Here is a 24,656-nt window from a genome sequence, read left to right on the forward strand (position 1 = left end):
GTATGAGGAGTGGCTGAAGTCACTAGGTCTGTTCAGCCTGGAGAAGAGGAGACTGAGGCGAGACCTCATCGCAGTCTACAGCTTCCTCACGAGGGAAGGAGGAGGAGCAGGTACTGATCTTTTCTCCCTGATGACCAATGATAGGACCCAAGGGAACAGCAGGAAGATATGCCAGGGGAGATTTAGGTTGGATATTAGGAAAAGGTTCTTCACCCAGAGGGTGGTAGAGCACTGGAACAGCACTGGAACAGGCTCCCCTGGGAGGTGGTCATGGCGCCAAGCCTGACAACATTCAAGAAGCAATTGGACAACGCTCTCAGACACATGGTGTGAATTTTGGGGTTGTCCTATGCAGGGACAGGAGTTGGACTCGATGATCATTGTGGGTCCCTTCCAACTCAGGACATTCTATGATTCTATGAGTACTACATTTTCAGATACTAAACATCAATTTACAAAATGCAGAGAGAGTAACACAAATTAATATTCACTTATTTCAAAAGACAGTAAGCCATTAGTTAACCAGCCAGTGACAATTAATGCCTAGTTTGTATTCTTTTTTCATGGCTTAATGTATGTTATAGTTTACAATACGAAATAGTAGTTCTGGTTTTATTCTTTGTATAAATAATACTCAGCTCTGGTCTGCAGCAAAGAATCTAGTTTCCATATGATGTGGCTGGCTTGAACGGTTACTTACACTCCAGGGCATTCAGCAAGATCTACAAAGCAGTCTTAGTATGACTAACCTGAGTAGCAATCACACAAATATATAACATAAAAGCAGAGATGCATAGAAAATTGTTACTACTAATAACTATAATACATGGGCTGCTGCTGTACCTTAATTAGTGTCTCATTTCCCCAAAGAACCACTGATTCCAGATCTTGAACTGTATCTTACCTATTGCTCTTCATCTCCAACTCATCAAATGACTGAATCAAAGACACTGCTACTTCATACATTTCCCTTCCTATCACTGGTTCCTCAATGTGTTGAGAAGGAAGCTGTGTGGAGAAGAAAGTATTGAGGTTAACACAGTACAACAGGCTAAAAGACTGTAGATCACAGGCGTGTGTCAATTTGTCAAGTGCTTTTCGATTAAAACTGATCCAGCACAGCTGTACAAAGAAGTAACTTAATCTGGAGCTTCATTACCTTCTAAACAGACATTTTCCTTCAAGCATCCTACCATTCTGTTGCTAAAGAAATACTTCTGCTATTTACCTACTTAAGATAAGCACTAGCCCACACTCCATACCCTAACATTTGCAGGACACGCTCTTTACCCAGGAATGTTAAGCACATGAGACTAACCACAACCCATGGGAACAGGGTGACATCAAGGAGAGGAATTTATATAAGGCAGGCACAATCCTTCACAGAGGTGCTATAATGCAGGTCTCTACCTGATTGCTGAATAAATCATGTACCTCCTTCTCATTAAATTATCTCTGCATTTAATGGATCTTGTGGTTTAGGTCATATCCTATCAAAGAACTATGGTTCTGTTGTACACAATATAACCGTGATCAGTCATATCTCCACCATTTTCTAGTATTCTGTCACAAACTCAGGGCTTTAATATTTGAGAACATAAATGATCAAGTCTTCAGAACAAAGACAATAATTTAATCATGTTTCAGTTTTAAAAAGAAAATGCTTAATGAACAAGACATGCTCTGGGAATGGTCTGTAGTATTACACATTGTCCCCTGTAGGGAAAAAGACTTTTGATCATTGCTCACCTTTCACTCTCAGGGTTTCTCCTCATTCTACGGGAAACTCTTTACTGGACTAACTGCTATCTCTAACTTCTCTAGAAGTGTATTACAGTGTAATCTGCCCTTCACATACTTCACATGATTAGAAATCCCAGTGTCAAACTGCGCTTCTCCCCCTTATGTTATGCCTTTGAAGTTCTTTCCTCTTCCCTCTCTCCACCCTCAAGCGAAATATTTTATTTACATTTAAACTGATAGATTTCAGCATAAGTCATCCAAGATTTTCCCAAGAAAAACAGTAGATTCAAGTGATCAACCTCTACAGTCTTTCTCTGCAGGTTGTGTGTGTATGCTTTAAGAAATCATGTATTTTCTCACTAGCTAACAAATCTCTGTTTATACCTTTATGCTCAACCAAGTATTTCTCCTAGCCTATCACTCACTTTCACCTGCTGCTTGATACACTACAATAGTATTTCAGCATTCAAATATATCTTTATTTAGGCTTGAACGTCTTATTTTTACTTTTAAGGAATGGTACTATAATTGAAGCGACAGTGAAAACAGAGCATTTGTGCTTTAAGCATAACACTCCATAAGAACTGGACTGCATGATAAGAATAAAAATGCAGTAGCCAGTAGTAATTGGTAAATATGTGCAGATAAATACCAACATAAGATAAGACGCAGCGGTAGCCAGGGACATTTAACAAGGATATAAAGTGTAAGGAAAAAGCCTCTCCTGGAAAGAAATTCAAAATGGAAGCTGAATGGCCAAGAGTAATACTCAAAGGTTTCTACACACAAACCTAAGATATGCCAGATTTCCCTGTAAAAGAAGCAGAAGGTTCCAGTTCTCCACATTTCACAGGGCTTTGATTTTAATCAAGCACAAAATTAGGATTACACATTTATTCCAATTCAGTTATCATATAAGCAAAATAAGATTTTGTAAAAGTTTTCAATGAGCAAAAAAAGCAATTGAAAGATATACTGATAAAGTTGGAATGCACCATATGTGTACTGGTAAGACTATAATTCATTTAATGTGTCCTTCAAGTGTCTGAAGCAAGATAAAATCCAATAGGACAATGTAAACCTATGCATCTGGGTTTACAAATTTTGGATACAAGCAGACAGTGTATTGGTTGAAAATAAAGAACCACCTGAACCAGCTAGTTTGGTCATAAGAAAATAGCTATCTTCCAATGTAATGCTGCTGAATGAAAGGCAAACATGACTCTAGGATGAATCAGAAAAGGTTATTTTAAGAGTGTGATGTGTTAGTGACACTGTACAGAACTGCCCCTTGCTCTCAAGTGACTCAAATCGTGTCAAAGTTTTCAGCCAGCATACTTGTCAGTCCTTGAAGTAAAAAAAAACTCTTGAAGCCAAAAGCTACTCAGTTTGTGATGCTAGGGAAACTGGTGGGGACTGAAAATATATCTGTAATTCTTACCAGGTTTTAAGGGGATCAGCCAGAACTTGAACAGATGCAAATTATGACTACTTCAATGACCACAAGAATGAAGACACTGTCTTGTAAAAGGAGAAACGCAAAGACTTACCTTATCTAACAAAGCAAAATGAAAGTCAGAAAGAGATATTACTGCTACCTATAAACCTATCCAAAAGTAAATAAGAATGTGGGAAGGAAAACAGTTATTTTAAGCTAAAAAAACAAACAAAACAAAACCCAAACAAAACAAAACCCAAACAAAACAAAACCCAAACAAAACAAAACCCAAACAAAACAAAACCCAAACAAAACAAAACCCAAACAAAACAAAACCCAAACAAAACAAAACCCAAACAAAACAAAACCCAAACAAAACAAAACAAAAACCCCCTCAGTGTTGGCTCTAATCTGTCACAATCTCCCAAGGTGTTCTTGGGAGAAAAGGCAGCAGGAAGCAGAAGTGTCCATTCACTTGCTCCTTTCCCAGCTCCAGGACTGGGACTGCATATCCACACCAAGTTCAAGGTTCAGTGCCAAGACTGTTTTAACCTGATCAGAAATCCTTTGCCTGCAATTGTACACATTGTACACATTTAGAGATGTTTCAGAGAGCTAAAAACCACAGAAAACGGAACTATCTGAACTATTAAAATTATGTTAGTTGTTTTTCTGCCAGTTTCCTTTTATAAAGCAGCTCACGATGGAATCACAAAAGCACCACTGCTAACATTAATTTGGCAACAATGATTTAGATTAGCTTTTGCTACTGCAATCTCAGTCCTCAGCTTTCCAACCTTTACCAGAACAGCCAACCTGTAACACTACATCATGTGTCACCTTGGTGTCTGCAGAAGGACTCCTTTCTGAAAACCCTGAGAAAGTTATCCTGCTTTGTTCTGGTAGAGGATGGATGGGAAGATCAAGAAAAGCCATCTGCAAGAACTTGACAATATTCTTTCCACTTCTCTGACCCCCTTGAATCAAATAGCAACGTAGACTTTTCAGGTCCACAACTCTGTCAGTCCCAGCGCTTCTTAACTGCTATTTACACCCACTATAGTAATGCTTTTCCAGTGAAGTTTGACTAGTCCACGAGAAACCACAGACAACATTCTAGTAGTTTTGAGTAGTAGTACTTTTTTTTCCCCCCAATATATGTGATAATCTAAGGAATTTATCTGTTCTGGGTTGCTCGAACGTAAGATTTTTGGTTTTAGATTACCCCTGCTTAAATAACTGTCAAATTTGACTTTTCAATTTTGTTACCGATTGTACCTTTAGCATTCTTTAATATGACAAGGCTGCCACATCATTCCTAATAAAAGGTAATGATGTGACAAACAGCAAGTCCAAAAGCCCAGTCAGAGCTGACTGAAATAGTACAACACAATCGGAATGGCTTCTGACAGCAGTTCGCTACCTTTCATCTGGGCTCTGACTTCAGTTCCAGGGATATGAAGGAGTTCTTACACTTGCAAGCCAAAAATACGACTCTCTTTTTTGCCTTAGGGAAAAGACATGGAATTTCACAGATCTACTGCCAAAGACTAACATCTAGACCCCCTAGTTGCTTACATTTTAAAAATCTGCTCACAGAATTAACTACACAATTAATTTGCATCTGATATCTCTAATACTATACTACAGCAATAGGTAAGCATTTACACACTACCTTTAAAGTTGCCTATATATACAGCCTTCATGCATTTTTCATCAAAACCTGTTTCATTGATGCCTTGGGGCTTAGAAGGTGCTGATATGAGAAAATAATGATCCAGTTAAATATCCAGAACAATGTACTTACAAAGGCCATTATGCCAAAAGAAAGAGAAACTACTTTTTATAAACCTATACTCAAAAATTAAACAGTAGCATATATAAGTGACCCAATATCTGGGCAAGGGTAGCCAGTGCTACAGTGAAGAGTATTTCTCCCTTCCTTCCCTCTTATTTTTATTCTTTCCTACAAATGAAGCAATTCAAGTGGAAAGCTTTATCTTTGATTCAGCTAGACGTCTATCTAGCCATAGCAAAGGGCTTAGTGCAAACACGCATACAGACGAAAAATAATGACTGGCATTTCTATTTATCTTCCAAATCACAACTGATATAAGTAAATTCCCAAATTATCCAAGTCAGAATTGCTCAAAGAAAATTTTTATTTTCAAGCATAGTTTTAAAACATTATCACCTACAGAAATGAGTGACATATTCAAGCAAAGAGCTCTGCAGGATTCATAAAGGAATTCTACATTTATACAGTAACATCCAATTATTTTAAGATTTTTTTGCAAAGGGACAAAGGGTCATCCCTCACAGCAAATGAGACAGTTAAAGGACTAAACTGATTCCAATCAACATGCTTCAAGGAATGAGTTATGATTTATGTCATCTGATTTTATAGTTATTAATTTTAAAATCAAGATGAAACTTGGAAAAAAAATCTGTTTACCTAAAAAGCAAAGACGTTTTTCTTTTAACTTCTGTATTCTTTTATGTGAATTTTACAGGCTTTTATAGGCAAAAATAAAATATTAAGAACTAAAGCCTGGAGCCTGTACCTCAGGCAGTTATCTAACTGACTTTGATTTTAGTGTGATGAAAGATGCGCGCCTGCTTCCGCATGACAGCGTTAACTCATTAACTTCCTTAACACTCAGATTCCGCTTTCATTTTATTAGGATGTTACATAAATCTTCTTAGACTTTCTATGTTTTTAAGTATTTTTTAAATAAAACTATTCAGAGAAAGTCTCCACACATAGTGCCATAATAAAAAGGATGTGAGAGCAAACATCAGTGCTTTCTAATTCAACTACTACTTCTTTTTTTCATACATATAAACAAAAAAAAAAAAAAAAAGAAAATCAAGAGTACTTATGTGCTTCTATTATTGCCCTAAGGTACAAATAACTTCTTGAACAATCATACTCTTCTACTGAACAACACAATGGCTATAGCTAGGACAACACGACATAAAGAAACAGATGAAAACTTAAAAAAAAAATAAAATCAAAGTTAAATGCTCACATACACAGAGAAAATAAAAAAATATAAAAAGGCATAAGCACTGAAAGCTGTTCCTTTTGTTTGCGACCTTTGAGGTGAAAGGTGTGGCAGCTGACATTCAGCTCAAAGTGCAGCTATGACAGATGCAACTTGACTGAAGTAGACCTCTAACTAAATTTCTTCGTTATCTTTTTGTTGTCATCTATCATCAAAAATCTTTTACAAAACTCATATATTACGTAATGTCCTCCATATTATTTATCTGAGCTGCCATACTGATGTATAAAAACTGACAGGCCAACTGCTATATGCATTTAGTTTATTTTTTTGGCTGCATTAAAACTTCAACAGTTGACAGCCTTTTATTTTAGCTTGCCTGTGTCGAGGCATAACCAATGCCTGTGCTGTGTACAGCATAAGCAATTATTTACTTCTGGGTTTCCCATAAACTACCTATTTATTTCTCTAATTTAGTTTCTGTAGAATTAAGGGATGAAACCTAAAGAATAACAGTATGTTCACATACTGCTACCTTTTAAGTGCATCCCCTGTTTTCTTCATTGTATTAACATTATAACAGTGTCCTGAATTATCAAAATTGACCAATAACTACTCCCATGCACCCGTTATTGTTAGAATGGTTGTCACTATTAAAGCCCGAGTGCATTTGTTCTGCTTTGCTTTAACCTGTTTATTTTGCCTTGAACCATAATACTGAAAGAGTTCAGACACTCAAGTAAATTCCTACACAGCTGTTTTTCAACTATAAAACAAACTCCTATTATAAAACCACAGACAGAATCATAAAATAGTTTGGGTTGGAAAGGACCTTAAAGATCATCTGGTTCCAACCCCCCTTGCCATGGAAAGAGACACCTTCCACTAGACCAGGTTGCTCAAAGCCCCATCCAACCTGGCCTTGAACATTTCCAGGGATGGGGCATCCACAGCTTCTCCGGGCAACCTGTTCCAGTGCCTCACCACCCTCATAGTGAAGAATTTCTTCCTTAGATCTAATCTAAATCTACCCTCTTTCAATTTAAAGCCATTACCCCTTGTCCTATCACTACATGCCCTTGTAAAAAGTCCATCTCCAGCTTTCTTGTAGGCCCCCCTTCAGGTACTGGAAGGCTGCTCTAAGGTCTCCCTGGAGCCTTCTTCTCCAGGCTGAACAACCCCAACTCTCTCAGCCTGTCTTCATAGGAGAGGTGCTCCATCACACTGATCATCTTCGTGGCCCTCCTGTGGACTTGCTCCAACAGGTCCATGTCCTTCTTATGGTGGGGGCCCCAGAGCTGAACACAGTACTCCAGCTGGGATCTCATGAGACCAGAGTAGAGGGGGAGAATCACCTCCCTCAACCTACCGGTCACACTTCTCTTGATGCAGCCCAGAATAGGGTTGGCTTTCTGGGCTGCAAGTGCACATTGGCAGGTCATGTTGAGCTTCTCATCAGCCAATACCCCCAAGTCCTTCTCCTCAGGACTGCTCTCAATCCATTCTCCGCCCAGCCTGAATTTGTGCTTGGGATTGCCCCGAACCACATGCAGGACCTTGCACTTGGCCTTGTTGAACTTCATGAAGTTCGCACGGGCCCAGACACCAGATTAACAGAAACTTACATTTATTCCTCCATTATCTGCTGTCCATGCAGCTACATGCTATACAATAGCATGTCAGGAGTTCTACAAACAAATACACTGTGCAGTTTATACACTGAAGATTGACACAGTAAATGAATCTTTAGCCATTACTACCCTCCTTAGGCATTAGAGCAGCAATTCTCCAGTGCAAGCCATACAGGCTGTTAAGTGGCCACCAGAGATGTGGTGAATATCTATTGTTCTAACATACTTTCATTACTCAAAATTACGTATTTGCCATGGTGGCCTACATGGCTACAACATAAATATGTTCAAAACTACTGCATAACAGCTCTGGGAGTATTAAAAAAAAGAAAAAAGGAAAAAATAGGAAGCCCATGAGCCTCAGCTGATAGAGGAGCCAACTTGATAATATCAACTTCTAATCATAAATGCTTCTTTTCTGATGACTCTCTTCATTTCCTAGCTCTTTCTGCCTTTGACACATAACAGCAACATGAACCAACCCAGGAAATATTCCCTGAGTTTGTCAGCTGTATTTATAGAGATCTATAAATCCTCATATGTTACTTTCTGCACTGACTTTTACATTGTTCTTGGATGCAACCTACTGAACAAAATGCCACATACTACTTAACATTCCCAGCCCTTTACACTCCATTTCTGTTATATGAAAGAAAAACCAGGCTGCTGGTAAGGAGACTCCTGTTTTATCATCATATATTAATTCTTATCTAGAACTGTCATGTAAAATTGGTTATTTCTAATTTTATTACACAGCTTTCAATTGACTATTCCAATTTCTTTCTTACTATGTCCAAAGAAATAAAGTTATATTTACAATACCTTGAAATGAACAGTGTGCTTCAAATCATCAAGATAATATTCTTCAATTGCATAAGGTTTGCCTTCTACCTTAAATATATAGGCTGGATTCAGACCGTTATGAACTGGAAGTGCAAAGTAATCAGCAAATTCTTTACAGTTGATGGAAGCAGACATCAATATTACCTGTTAAAAAATTGCACAGCAAATGTAAAACATCAATTTTAACACAAAATGCCACACTACGCTGGAATCTCCACTTATTCTTCATGCTAAAATGGCCTAATTTTGGTTACTACAGGTATGTATCCTAGGCGCATTTAAGACAATCAAAGCTAAATGCTTAAGATTCCCTAGGTAGCATGTGGAGAAAGGTAACCATCTGTAAGAGAACGGCTCAGCCTAGATGCCTAGGGCAGACAACCTGAAAAACTTTTTCCTGTGGTAAAAGTTCAACCTAAAAACATCTAGTACTCTTCCTTAAGCTTATGATCTCTACATGGTCCTTAAAAGAAAAAAGTCTACACTAAGTATTTTCAACTCCTGTTTTACTAAACAGTTAGATTAGATATCAATGCCCTTAGCTCCATCAAAAGATGGGCTTACACCTGTCAGAGCAGTAACTGTAATTATAACCCAGCCTTAAAAATGTTACTATAAAGATTTTGAAACATGCCAAATAAGTTTTCTCTCAGTTTCAATTAATTTATGCAACTTAAAACTCTTGAGGATCCCACTAAGCTCCTCGCTCTGTTTGCTGACTCTGTCAAGATTCTTAACCTGTATTCACCTAAACAGAAGAACAGAAATCACATTTGCTACCTGGCAGCAAATTCTTTCAATTATTATGAAATTCAGAATTTACAGCTTTACTGTTTTCTCCCTGGTTAGACAGCACGGCATGTACACAATGGGAGAAGGGAGAGAATGAAGTAACTTAGTGGCTATGGCTATTTATCCTCTAACCCTTCTATTTGGAATGTGCTCCCACTGCTCTGCACAGCCAGCTGGAATAAACTAGACAGCTTCAACTTGAAAAAGGACAAAGAGCCAAGGAATTATAATGAACTGTGCAGTGTTCAGCTTCTTTATCTCCAGGTCTTCTGAGCCACTCTAAGCAGTACTTGTAAAATGGGACACAGTCAGTCTTCTTTTGCTTTCCTGACACCTTGCATGAATTAAAAAAATAGAATGAAATAAAGACATCAACACCCAAACCAAAAATGCAATGAAATACAAGAGCATCCCCCTTATGAAGGGACAGGCAGGCAAGCTAATGAAGTGGGCATTGTACCACCGTGCTCAGCTCCAAAGCACATGTAAACGCACAAGGAATACATGGAGAGGGTAGACTAAATCATGAAGTCATTTAACATGATCCTGAAAGGAGAAGAAATCTGAAAGGACATAATTCTGCAAATATTATATGAAACCTGTCGCACTACAGCATGAACTGCCTCATGGCCCAATAGATATTGGCTCACCTATGCTAGGAAAGTAAGCTAAATGTAACCTTGCCTGAAGGCTACTGAAACAAAACCCAATCTAAATTATCCTTTTATCCTTTATTATTGTTGCAGTTACAGGCAAGGAATACTAAATTAACTCTTCTCCTAGACAATTCTTTGTAATTTGCACTCTCTAATCTGCATGGAGTTCTTCCAAACTGTAAGGAAAACCATAGGTTCCTAACAGAGTGCCTGAAGGATCACATTACTAAACCAAGAGTTTGATCTACTCGCAAAGCAGAAATTCAGCAAGCATGTATCACCAACATGGCAGAGGAACACACGGGAATAGAGGGTAATCGAAGTAGACAGTTCTTCAAGATCAGCAGTCCAAAAACACTCGTGCAGCCTGAGCATGTCTAAAGTCCCACCATACGATACCAAAAATATGCACAGTACCGACTTCTGACTTCAGATGTCCCTGAATGGCAATTCACCAGAACTTGGGAATACGACCATCTTTATCCTGTTCTTACTTTCCTACCTAAGCAGCTGTTACTAGTCACTACTGGAAATTGCACTGTTTGGTCTGACCCAGTAGAGCCATTCTTACAGTTGTAGGTTTTCTTACAACAACCCCATCCCAGCAAGAGCAACCTTAGAACAGTCAGTCAGATGTCTGCCCTGTGATCTAAAAGCAATAATCTGCACCAGCCATCTGCCAGAAAATTCAGCAGAGTTGGTAGGTGAACCACAACAGGTAGATCTTGTCCTCCATATGTCAGAAGCACTCTTGCTATCCTGTTAGTTGATGCAATGTTGAATTACCTGCTATTTCTGTGGTCTGCAATGTCCAGATTAGGAGACAAACACCTCGTGTATTTCATATCACCCCGAATTATAAATATATTTTTTCCCTTAAACGGGCCTCCTTGCACCCTTTTGTTTCATGAATTCAGGGGGGCTGGGAGGAGAACCTTGCATTTTCTAAATGAATTTGCCACATGATCAACACTCCCTTCCTTTATAGTTTTTCAAAAGGGTCTAAAAAGGGATGAAGTAGGAGACACTGCATTTAGTGTATAAATTCAAACTGAATTACCTGTTCCACTCTGCTAAAACTCAGCAATTGAGATCAAGAGTCCCCCTTCCTCCCCATAAAAAAAATTCAAAGGGGGACACCCCTCCCCCAAAATGTAAGATTGTCTCAGATTTATACAATATGAAAGTGTCATCTGAAGAAGCAACTGCAGAGAAGGATATAAAGGAGATAAAATTTTCCAGTGACAATTTTGAGAGATTTAATCAGAATTATATAGGGAAAAAAAAATATCTTTCAGGAACCTATAAAATAAAAATGTTTTCTAACAGAAAAGATGATAGGACCTGTAGGCCATTGACAACAACCAGATAATCAGCATCAAGGGCAAACTTTTCACAAACTGAGTACGATCAAATTATTTGGTATTCTTAGTAGACAGAGACAAGTGCTACAAGAGGCTGAACAGCTTCACACTACTGTGTCTGAATTTAAAGACAAGTGAGTTTTCTTAACGGCAAGAAAAGGGATAAAAAGTAAAAGATGTGAAGTGCACAGACATGCCCTATGCTAACTGGAAGGGTACTTTCAGTGAGAACATGCTTGGAAGATCTAAAGACCAAGTTATCTGAGTTTGAATCAATGCAGTGGATTGTACAGAAGAAAACAGATTCCCTTCCAATAGCAACAAAAATAGCCAACATAGATTCAGGTTATATCTGTTTTGAACAGAACAATTTGCATTAACTGAACAATTAACTGAAGCACTTAAAGAAAATATAGTCTCACAAAATTTCTGCAGTCCCAAATAGCTGCACAGAAATATACCTAGTTAGCCTAACTCTATCACCTGCATTTAATTTCTTGCAATTCAAGAGTCCATTACTTTGAGACCACAAAGACTAAATAAGTCATGCTAAATCTCTGCAAACTCTGCTTTAGTACAAAGCACAATTACCTAACATGCAGAGAAAAATCTCAGCCACGTTTACCAGTTCTACATAGAAATTACAGCAAAAGCCAGAAACGCTTTATTGTTTTTCAAAATATGTTGTCCCATTTAAAAAAAAAGCTCAGTATTTCCAAGAGTTAACGCTACCATATTTAACCAAGGATAAGCACTGCCCTCAATACCCAATACGTAATTCTAGTCAAATATCCATCTTGCATTTTTTAGCCTTAAGCAGACTTTAGAAACTAATGCATTCTAACATGAGGAAAAAAAAAAAAAGTCTCTCAGAACACATTACAGCAGCCAGAAAAAGAAAGCCCTTTAGCTTGCTTGCTTATGAAGAACAGCAACTAAATAATATTTTAGTAAAAAATAATGACACATTTTAAGGTAAGTTCTTTAAAACATGCCCTTTGTAGATCAAAAACATGTAAAAATTTATTCTTGCAAGAAAAAGTAGCAGAATGTACTTTGAACCTACCTTTACAGATTGTGAATTTGTACGCAACAGTTTACGGATCACCAAGAGCAAGAAATCCATTTCTTCTGTACGCTCATGCACCTGGAAGACATTATTCACAATTTAATTCTCCTTAATTCATGCTGTTCTTTTTGACAATCTCTTCCTTTGCTACTCAATTTCATGCTTTATTTTCGTAACTTGGAACAACAATACATTTTCATAGAAGAAAACACACCTTTTAAGACTATGCATGTTAATCACATTTTAAAATCCCAACACAGCTTTTCACATGACTACCCTTTGAGAAAAATTATATGCCACTATTAAGTCATAAAAACTGTAGAATGACTAGAAAACCAATTGTGAGCTCTAGCCAGTAGCTCTACTAGAATTGACAAACAATAACAGCCGAAGTGATACTGAAGGTGGGTAAGTCAATTGTACTCGTAAGACCACAAATGATCCAGACAGGCACTAAGTCACCTTGTCTAACAGCTAAGCAAATTGAATTGACTCCCCGTGTTCCCAATGGCTTCTAGCTATGATCAAAATACACAACTGCTTTCTGAAACATTATTTTCCATATGATTCTTTATATACCCTAGCACCTGACTTTTTCTGGTTGCTCCTTGCAGTTCAATAAATACTTCTTCTCAACATTATTGATGATAATCATATTCCTTTCTTGAATTATTACAGTTTAAATATATTAAGTGTAGCAGCTTTTTCCAGAGTTTAACCTTCAAAGGTCAACGTTCATCCCCTGTAAGATAATTAGCATATTCTAACATCATATGAAGATATACTTATATTCTATACTGACCCATTACAAAAAAGATTTAGCTAAGGCAGTTTTCAGGCTGACAGCAAGATCTTGCTGTGAGAAGTCATGATTTTCAGACTTAGGTTTGCCTATGGATGTTCCTGAACACCTGCAGCACTCTAACAGGGCTGAGACCTGCAATTAGGAATGAAGTGGAAAATATCTTGTTGCTAAAATCATAGAATGGTTTGGGCTGGAAGGGACCTTTAAAGGTCACCTAGTCCAACGCCCCTGAAATGAGCAGGGACAGCTTCAAAAAATGGTTACTACTGGGTCAAGGTCACAATTTGCAAGGTACATGCGGAGACAAAAAAGCAGCATATGGGAAACAGGAGGGACTGGAATTTTGGCTCGGGAAGCAAAAAAAACATTCAGTATTGAAAGCTAAGAGCTACTGAAGTAATGGTACAAGCTGGTATCATCAGTTCAAATTACAGCACCCAAGCAAACAAGGTTTTTCAAACCTCTGCATAAATCTCTTCTCCTGCATAAGGGGCCACAAAACTCAACTCATTAATTTTCGTACCTAATAAAGGAACAATCTAACACTTCTCTGTGTAAGCAGCTTCTATTGTTAAACTTCTGTGTCTTGCATCTAATCTGCATTTCCTTACCTTAGGCTTAAAAATGTTAAGGTTTGCAAGACCCTGCTAATACATTAGAGCAGTCTCAAATCTTTCCCGTGAAAACAACTGGTACAATTCTGTAGGACTTGGGGGTTTTTGGTTATTTTTGTCTGTTTGAATGAAGTCCTAAAGTTTCTTCGTACAAAAGTATACCTATTTGCTTAATCTTTTCCAGTTTTTCAATGTGCCATCTAAAGTGCGGTCATGACAGCCTTCATTATTACTGCAATGGTCTAATGGTATACTAAGTACTGTCTCCCTGCTCCTCAAGTATCCAAGAATCACAGTCACTCTCAGCTACAATACCATAATGGAATAAAAATGAAAACCAGCATTAAAAAAAAAAAAAAGTCCTCTTCTATGCCACTATATCCCAAGATTTAGTCCTACACCTTACATGTGATTTACATTCATGGTTTGTAAAAGCACAATTTCACATCTGACTATATTTAAAAGTCAAATATTGTTTATCTCAGAAAATAAGCATAAAACCACACAAATGACAAAAAAATCCTACAAGTATATTTTCTTTAGCTTTTTAGTAAAGTGACAGCAATAACGATGAATCCACAGGAGTAGACTGTAAATCCAGCCAGAAGACACAGAATTTTCAAAGGGCTATTTTATTTTTCAGGACATCTGTGAAGAGTAAAGACTCTTTCTAAGGACGGTAACAGCCAAGAGAGTAAAAACTAGACGCCTCCTCCTCACAGGCCTAGCCAGAAACATTCTTGGAATCCAGGCAGTGGATTTCAGAAAACATTTCAAGGCATTCATATCAAAAACTAAGCACTCTCAAAACATTCTCCCCCCCCTCCTCCCCCCCCAGTTCTAAACTTCATTGCTCAAAGGAACACTGAGACAAGCCTGTTTAAAGAAGTGTTAGCTGGGACAACTTATACAAAGCATCTTTACAAGCAGATGTCTACATTTTTTTTCTCTAGCATGGTAAGAGACTAAGAAGAAGATTTTCTTAATATGAAATTTAAATTTATTTCCACCAACTTACTTCATCAATGAAAATGTGTGTGAATTCAGCTAGGCTTTTGGCACAAACTACTTTCTGAAGAAGAACTCCAGTTGTCATGTACAGCAACCTTGTCTCCTTTGTGGAAATATTCTCTAAACTTACCTAACACAATGAGAAAAATACAGATGTGAACAGATAGTTCATGTATTTACAGGAATTATGCATCTGAAAGAACTCCAAAATGAAATATAGTGTAAACTCATGAGAATTATTTATTCAGACTTGTAAAAGCCTCTCTACAAATATGTTTTTAAAGCCCAGAATCAGCTAACTCAGGAAGCAAAGATTTTATTTGGGAGAAATTAAAAAAACCCAGAAGTTTATAAAATAAAGGATCAAAATTTCTTGCTAGGGGTTATAGCCTGAAAAGAATTCTTTGATGGTTTTTAAAGGTACACACACAGATCTTTCCACTAAGGAAGAAAGAGGTTTTGCCAAAACATAATTTGCTTACTGGACAGGAGAAAAGGAAAGGGGTATAAGATATCATCAAGACCAGGCAACTTATTCTTGAGAGGGAAGTTCTACAACCCTATGTTAAACAATGGATTTATGATTTCTAAAATAATTCTGTAAGTTTAGCTATCTCACATGCTGCCTACCCAGGCAGATAGGCAGAGCCATGACCATCTTTTCACTTTCTGCTTTTAAAACAGCCTAAAGCAGACAAGTCTACACTCAACTGTTCTTCTACTTCCGCTTCTGCTCAGTTCACACAAGCACTTGTAAAGCAGGCACAGCACATCCACATACTCTGTCCCGAAGACAGTTTAGAAGCACAGCACCGTTTAACACCTTTAAGACTCATTACCCTAATGAATCAATTTTGCAATTTTATAACTCTGTAATTCAAGGTATGAAGTCATATAAAACACTTTGTTTAGAAACTACTTTGGAAAAACACAACATACATAACCCGCAGTAATTCTACAAAGCAATAACTGAAGGTTATTAATACTGGCTTAGTTAAGATTTGAGATAATGTCAGATCATATTTCCCACGTAGTTATCCAGAATGTTCACCTCTCAGAACTGAAGCTTCTTTTAGTAAGTGACTGACTGTAAAGAGTATTTTTACTTCATCTTCCAACCTACCTATGGAAAAATTAAACTTGAGAGTAGTGTAAAAAAAAAAAAAAAAATTCCTACTATAGCATTTGTTGTAGATATATCAAAAGAAACTGCTAAGATTTGACACTTAGACAAAGAACAGTATTCAGTAAGGATGACAATAAAGATCCTTTTGGTGTGAAAACGAAGCTGATATACCTGTGTTGCCCTGTAATATCGTATTGCTATTACTAGTAACAGGCCATAAGCTTTGTACTGAGTTTGCAAGGCCTCGGGACTAAGGCATGTCAGGCCTGCTCTCTCTGAACTTTTCTTGATGTGCCTCTACCCTTGCTTTACTTGGTCTAGCTGTGATAGCAATTCAGTGTAGTGTTGAGATATACAGGCCTGGTACAGTAGCAGAGACCTTAGCAAGTGGAGACACAGGATGCAGAGTAGAAGGCGGCAAACATGGTCTAACAGATGAGGGAGAAGCTTGGCACTGTAGACCCCATGCTATAAACAACTCTGTAACGGTCGACTAAAAAATTAAAACCCCTCAGACCTGGAACTGGACAAAATCGGGTTTATGGGTAACAAAGAGAAAGCATCTAACATACATAAATGGCACCATATGCAGTACATTCGGATGTAACCTGGAGCTGCAGACCAATGAAGAAAAAGAAAGATGTAAATGCATGTTAGCAAACATATATAAATATGACCCTAAGAAATGACAGGACATTCACAAAACAGTACTTTTTTATATAGCTTTAAATACAATTTGAAATTTTCTTATACCTGGTATCCTACAAATCCACCTAGTGTCCATGATCGTTCCTTGCTAATCCACCTGGCAATGCTGCTGGCACCAATTTTCCGAGGCTGGGTAACAGCAATGTTGCAGTAGATAGACTGCTGAATGCAATAATCCAAAATATATTGTGGAATCTGTGTACTCTTACCACTGCCAGTTGCTCCTTGTACAATCACAACTGAATTGCTTTCTATCAAAGACACTATCTGAAAAAATTTTTCAAGAAAACTCGTAAGTCTACAAAACAACTCAAAACAGATTTCAAAAAGATTTGAAATATCAATAGCTTCCAGGCCACATATCAAATCTCTGTAAAACATTGTGCTATATTTTCTATCATCTCCTAGGCATCTGTAGATAACTGGACTCCTAAAACATGTTGGAAGACCACAGAAAAGTACATGGGCATGCACTCGTTTACAGATTTTATATAAATACATATAAAGAGAAAGTATAACAGCAATGTTTCTTCCTCTAAGAATTCTTATACAACGGTTCTGTACCATGAGCAAAGGTTTTGTACAATGCTTAAAACAGGAATAGAAATTTCCTTCTGAAAAAAACTCCACACCAAAAGAAAAAAAACAACAAAACAAAACATGATTTTCAGCTTTATTCCATAATGAGACCAAGTACAATGAAATTACCTCTTCCCTGTGTTTGGCTATAGGCATATCCACATATTTATGGTTAGTTATCGGTATAGAAGTCCAATCACTTGATTCACACTGAGACAATGAAGTATCTAGGCATAAAAATAACCAAGAGTAAGTTACTTCAACAGAGAAAGTGAAAGACCAGCAGGAGAATATGATCACAGTATTTGGAAACCTAACTTCTACCAAATTTGAACCACATACTTAGGAGTATTAAGAGAATTAATGCCTTTTAATATTAATAGATTGAAGAGATATTCTGTGTTTATGCAACTGCTCTTTTACTGGCAGCAGCTCTGACAGACATTGCTTCTGCTTACAAGCCACCATCAGTGTCAAGAATGTATACAATTCTATAATTCTATATGCTTTACTCTTAATTAAAAAAAATAGTATTTTTGCATAGTTTGCATTACAACTGCCAAGTCTACCTATTCCCAAGAACATTTTTGACAATACTGAAAAAATATGCCTTATTCATGTACCCATGTGTTGTTTCCCTTAAAGCCTATTGGATCCACAGTACAAAATAACCCATACTTTGATACAAAGACGACTGTATTTCTACCACTTGGCATTTAAAACAAGTCCGGTAAGTATCATGATGATCTTTCGATGTGATACTACATTCTGCAGTCTCTTGGCACGAGTTAGTCACTGTTAGCACTGGGAAATACAGGACAAAAATCTTACAGTGCTACCATGAATTTCTGCTGAGCAGCCTGCTGTCAGTTTGACCATGAAAAACAAAATAGTGACTGAACAGGTGATGAGGCAGGTGTAGAAGGAGAAAACCAGGACAAGACTTTGGTGACAATTTTGCAAGTTACAATTAAACAATTTGGTTAAAAAAACCCCCACTGTACTGAAATCAAAGATGGAAAAGATTTCTATTTCAAATGGGTTTCACCAGGTACTATGGTGAAATTTACTTACTTATTTACATACAAGTAATAAAAACTTTAAGAAATACAGCAGTGGGAAAGAAATCTAGTATTCCTTTTACAAAGGAAATATTTACTATAACAAAGGCTATAAACTAAATAACTGACTATACAGTTATATCTTCCTTTCTTCGGAAAGGTTACTAACAATCTCACACAGCAGTGAAGCAGAAGCAGGCAGAACAACCATACCTGAATGTGCTCCAACCCCCCAAATTTCTTCAGGTGTCAAGGAATACAAAATGAGTTATTCCCACATCAAAACAAACCCCCAAAAGCTGGACAGTTCATTTATACAGTTTCATAAAGCACTAAAAAACATAATTCTCCTGCAGCCATCCTCTCCAGCAAGAAAGGTTCTTTACCTAGATTCTGTGTAATGCAACAGTTATAGGTGATCACTGCACAGTGATTTACTTATTTACTAAATACATACAAAGCAGAACTTAATATCAGCAACCCTGGAAAATATTAACTGTCCTCTTTAAAATACTTTTGGTCAAGTTTCTAAATATATTCCCCAGGAAAATTCATACATAGCGTTCTGTCACAGCAACACTGTACAAAGGCTGACTGGCTTCCCTCTGGCACAAACATGTCACTACTGAGACACCAGTGGCTCCGCATGACCTGACCAATGCTGGAAGAAGGCTCAAGCTGCTAGGGAAAAGATCCCAGTGTCAGCATATTCCTGATAAAGCAACATAGCCTTCCCACCTCTATCAGGTTTTCCATGTAACAACTGCAATTTTTAAAAATGTGTTAAAAGTATGCAACAGAAGACAGAAGCAGTTCTATAATAGTGCTTGTAAAAAAGAAGGGAAGGACAAAAAAAAAAAATCTAAATGGTAGGATTCACATTATAAGGTTCTCTAACTCGGTAAAAACCCAGTGTATTAATAAGAAATCATTAACCTAAAATTCAATTAACAATTTTATTTAAAAAATACAAAGGAACAAACCAGAAACAAATAAACCACCACCAGTATCCACGTACCTGCTGAATAACCAGATCAATTTAATCAATTTTGTATATCTCATTTTTTTCATTGACGAAATGCAGGTTTTTTTAAATATCACTTTTTATATGGCAGTTTTATGACAGCCATGTCTTACCTTCTCCTAAGCACAGAAGTTTGGAAAGAAATTATACCAAAAGTAAGTGGTCATCCAATGTTAGCCACCATCAATACACAGAGTTTGAGAACTAGCAGCCATATAACTGTTTAGTAGATGCTGCAAGTACTAAAAACTGTATGGTGTTTGGTTTGGGTTTTTTTTTTTTTTTTTTCCTCTCTCCAAGACATGTACTTTGTGCTTAAACTGAAAGAAACATTCCTGAGTTTGCCTGGGGAACTAATACCATGACAGCTGTGGGACTTCTATCTAGAGCAGGCGGTACAGTCTTGGGCCTCAGAGTAAACTGGCAGCTTCACATGAACACTGATGCAACCCAAGCAGCCATCAAACGTCCCACTCTAAGAAACTGAGGATACCAACTTTTTCTGAAATCCAATGTGATTATTAGTGAAAAAACAAAACTGGGATTGGAAACTTGGGTAACCATCTTCAAAGACGTTAAACTTTCACTTTTTTTTTTTTTATTTTAAATGAAAGGTGTTGTTCTGAACAACGAAGACTCGCTGCAGAATAGAAATACTTGAATATACACCCCTATGAAAGCTCCAAGGTTGTTCTACTCATTTAAATAGCCTTTCAGCTGTGGACTCTAAACCACACAGTGTAATTACCTTCAACTGTTGTTGTTTGGGTTTGAATTTTTTTTTTTTTTTTTACATCTATTTGTGTAATAAATCCCAAAATAAGGACCAGTCTTTCAAAAAACAGATCACTTCAGCAAATACAGAGGCATCTACAGATTCAAGGAGCTACAGAACTACATATTTATCAGCAAGAAAGGCACAAAGTTTCACTTTTTCAATTGCTTATACTTTCTGGAAAACATTATTAAGACTGGGACAACAAACCCAACCAGTGCACACCTTTGTAAGGCATCATGCTCAAACATGAGCTTTGGATTCCGACATACAGAGAATGCAGGCAACTTCCAACCTGAAAATAGTAAATTGAGGAAGCATGTGACTGCCCACCATGCTATTTTATGACAAGCAAAATATTTCTGTGTATAAGAAGCATTAATGCTAATCCAGAATAAATAAGGATATTCATTTCTCTATTCAGCATCAGTGCAAAAAGAAACTGAAAACTCAGTTAAGGGAAAGATTAATTTGCTTGCTCACTTCCCTTTCAATTATTATTAAAGTTCTGTAGAGATATGTTGACTGCCATGACTAGAACAGTCTACTGCCCATGGAAAGAGCAATTTTCCAACATCTCAGTTACTGTAGCCCATATAGCAGATGTATTCCTTCTGGTACCTGTTTCCTGAATTGGATTTGAAGAGATTCTTTAACAGAAGATTCTTGTATTCACCAGTTTTGGGAGAAGATAGGATACAGCTGGATCTCGGTGTCTGCCACTAACCAAATTAAAATGAGATGCATAAAAAGATATATACTTGAAAGCGCTGGTTAGGGGAGTCAAATGAGATGCTTACTATGTCACTGATCACTCTTCGACTGAGCTACAGACACACAAAGGGCTTACAGTTAGCAAGCAAGCTCACAGGAAAGTCCCAGGGAACAACCAGGCTCCAACAGTGAGCCACAAAGCATAAGGACTTCACAGTAAGTCACACTACTTCAGTCATAACGCGAAGTACATGAAGCTGCTGCTGACTGAGCCCTGAAGAGCTTAATCCAGAGGCTGGGCAAAGTGATTATCCTTCCTGACTGGGGAAAACAAGCTAACAGTTTTCTGTGTCTTGAAGTCTTGACTGCTGAAGGATGCCCTCAGGTAACGTTAAAATTCCTAAGAAAACACCACAAGTAATTAGTCTTTGCCTTCTGTTCTCCACTGCAAGCCTCTTCAACTTGCACATATTTTGAATACAAAAGAATTTGGGATGAAGATTTGTGCTATGATTAATTTTCCTGGCATGCATCTGTTCTGAATCCAAAACATTTAAGGAACTCTATACCTTAAGTTTTTTTATATTTCAGTAACCCGATCAGAAACAATGTTTAAATTGCTTCTTCTCTGTAAGCAATTACTTCACCTGGGACCTAGAAGATCCCCAGAAGAGATCTATTTGATGGTGTGAAAATAATGAAGATAAAAGAGGAAAAAAGCCTGCCATACACAAAGCTGCATGAAAATAATGATATAAGCATCCTTTAAAAGGAAGGACATTCAGTTTAGAATACCCAGATTTAGGAAAAAAACCCTAAAAAACAACCAACCAAAAAACCATCTGTTTTCCACAGGATGCTTAAAGTAGGCAAGAGTCCCATACGCATAGCCCTGGAAGGTTTCCCTCTGCACAACATCCTGTGACCTCACTGAACCCAAGGTGTGTGTAAGTGACTCGGAAACAGCCACTACCAATTGTGAAACTAGCCCAATGGGCCAGGGAGGAAGAACTGCTAATGCTCTACTTGTTTTGGCTAACAGTTGTGACAAAGTATTTTCTGCTTTTACTTAATCACTTCAACTTCCTTTTCACAGCAGTATCATTTCTGCCATGTTCTGTAGAAGCCAGAACTCTAAGCACAGTTCCCTGACAATCTCAGTTTTCCCAACGGAGAAGCAGATTAGGTATTTATATTTGTCCTCTCAGTATAAAAGCAAAGGCTCGTTCAAAGAAACTGAAAAGCAGAAAATTTAAGCTCAACAGAACTTCATAAAACACCAAGGCACAAGCAAATACCTCAACAGTTTCAGTAACTCTGCAAGATTTAAAATAGGCTGTCAATTTGCATGGAAGATATCATCTACAGATAGAACAGCAATTCAGAAAGAAAGAGGAACAGAAGGGGTACCAGCTCTGAAACCTTCAGGGCTAATCAGCTTCTCATTTCCATGCTGTGCTGCTTATTTCTTGACTACATTTGGACTCAACACAGCTAGAGTGGTAGGGCCTGGTCTAGATAAATCCTTGATCATTTATGACAATTTTTCATGTTCTTAAATAGAACATCCACCTCCAGATTGATATAGCTCATAGTTACACATGGGTCTTGGAGCTCTTGAAATCTGCATGAGGAACATATTATTATTTGAGAATAGCAGTCTCGCTAACAACATATAAATTCATAAGCAATAAAATTAACATTACAATCTCATGCTCACTCACTGAGCTTTTTTATTATATTATCCTAACATAATATTCCTGAATCTGTCTGTAAGTCAAAGTTGATAGCAATAAGAACCAGGATTTTCTGAAGTTTTTATGTTATTCTACAGGGGGGATATAGCAGCTAGGTCTCAGAATGCCATAGGAATCTTCCACTCCCATCACTATCCAGTCTGCTTAGAGTCCCCCACTGGATCACTTACATCTGGGAGCAGAGCACTGACCAGAGTATGTATATGCTAATATTTTAGTAAATTTTTTAGTAATTTTTTTAAGGTTGTTTGCTAACTAGATGCTGTTTAAGTAAGTTACAACTGGAAGGCAAGAATAAATATTAGAAGGTATAAATTTCAAGGACAAACATTTTAGGGTAGACCAAGAGAAAACAGGTATTTATAAAACAAAGTACCGGGATGGCTATGCAGAAATATTTCCTAACAAGGTTAAGTTATAACCCTGTTTGTTTTACAGGAGGAACATTGCTAGCATCAGTTCCATTCAAAATTAAGCAGGCCCCTAGAGCTCCTAAATTAAGTTGCTGGCCTACCCTAGGCAGGATTCCAATGTAATAGTTGAAGGACACTAAATAATTTACACTATTTCCTTGAATTATCAATACCACTATACTTTCAAAGAAACATCTGAGGAACTTATGCTTAGTCAACTCACTGCTGTCCTTCCTTTGCTAGTAAAGCACATGAAAAACTATGGAACACCACGTTCTTGAACTAGAACATGCGAAGGGTCTTCCAGTCCCTTTATTCCCCCATTTTCACCTTTCAATACCTCCTCCTCTCCTACATATTTTATGTAATGTCAATTGAACAAGAGACAGTATTTTGTGGTTAGGACAGATGGTCAGATGCTGGACTGCACATGTTGGACAGGCCAACTGCATCTACTGCCTCTCAGCTGATGACGGACCAAACAAATGGCTTCATCATCTACCTGAGTTCCAGAGGTTTTCCATATAATTTGCAGAAGCACTGAAGGACAGTAATTTCTAGAAAATTTCTCAATTTGACAAATTTTGGTATATCAGCAAAGGGATACAAAAAGTATTACAGAGAATGACACGCAGAACAGACAAAACACACAAGTGTCCTTTTCTTGGGAAATCAGCTACATTAACAAATTTGGAAATTAAGAGGCATAGTAAGAGTTTGAAGCTGAGCTGTCCTGACAAGTGAGTCAGCCTCATACTGCTTTTACGAGAGCTCCTAGGAAAGAAGTGCAATCAAATTTCTCTCTGAAGGCAGTTCAAAGCAACAATCGAGTATACACAGAAATAACATGGACAGAAAATGAGAAAACAGAATAGAGAAAGACATGAACCCAATGAACAGTATTTTTTCCTTGCAGATATATTTCAATGATATATCTACATTTATTGATACAATAAACCAGATTTATGCACATATATCTATGCAACAGCATTATACATTGTGGCTTCCAGAAAATAGGGTGTTTACTTTTTAATACCATGCCTTATACAAAACAAACAAATGCACATACAGCATCAAACAAGAAACACAGTAACATTTCATGGTTTTGTTTAGGGAAGGAGACGGGAGGAAAGCCCACAGGGAGGAAAAGGGCGGGTATATCTGAGTTTATACCAGGAACCTATATATATATATATATATATATATATATATCTATATATCTCCTATACATATATAGGAACCGATATAAATATTTTTTTTTACCTGGTTTACAGACAAGCTGATCATTTCCAACTACATCTAGCTCTTGGGCCTCCGCTTGTCCGTATTTTTCAGCATATTCGGTTCCACCACTCTCTGTGATAGGCAGCCTGAAGAGGAAAGAAATGACAAATCAATAAATGCTTCCTAATCTAACAGTCATGGATATCTCTGGGAATAACAGCATTATACAGTAAGTGCAGAGTCTCCATGTCATGCAGGAACTACTTCAATGAACAAACTTCAGAAATAAATTTTGTCTCTG

General features: G+C 37.4%; 1 protein-coding gene across 1 annotated transcript in view; it reads right to left on the reverse strand.

Moving 5' to 3' along the window:
- Positions 1–24,656, reverse strand: part of TDRD9 (tudor domain containing 9) — a gene marked incomplete at its 5' end in the record, with an annotated part of 90,579 nt that overhangs the window by 43,738 nt on the left and 22,185 nt on the right. Inside the window, 7 exons of the mRNA XM_082317399.1 lie at positions 905–1,008; positions 8,643–8,807; positions 12,542–12,622; positions 14,982–15,104; positions 16,854–17,075; positions 17,517–17,614; positions 24,395–24,501. Coding sequence (XP_082173525.1) covers positions 905–1,008; positions 8,643–8,807; positions 12,542–12,622; positions 14,982–15,104; positions 16,854–17,075; positions 17,517–17,614; positions 24,395–24,501 — 900 coding nt within the window. The remainder of the gene's footprint in view (positions 1–904; positions 1,009–8,642; positions 8,808–12,541; positions 12,623–14,981; positions 15,105–16,853; positions 17,076–17,516; positions 17,615–24,394; positions 24,502–24,656) is intronic.

This window comes from Platalea leucorodia (genome assembly GCF_965183815.1).
Source record: "Platalea leucorodia genome assembly, chromosome: 7".
NCBI classification, from domain to species: Eukaryota; Metazoa; Chordata; class Aves; order Pelecaniformes; family Threskiornithidae; genus Platalea; species Platalea leucorodia.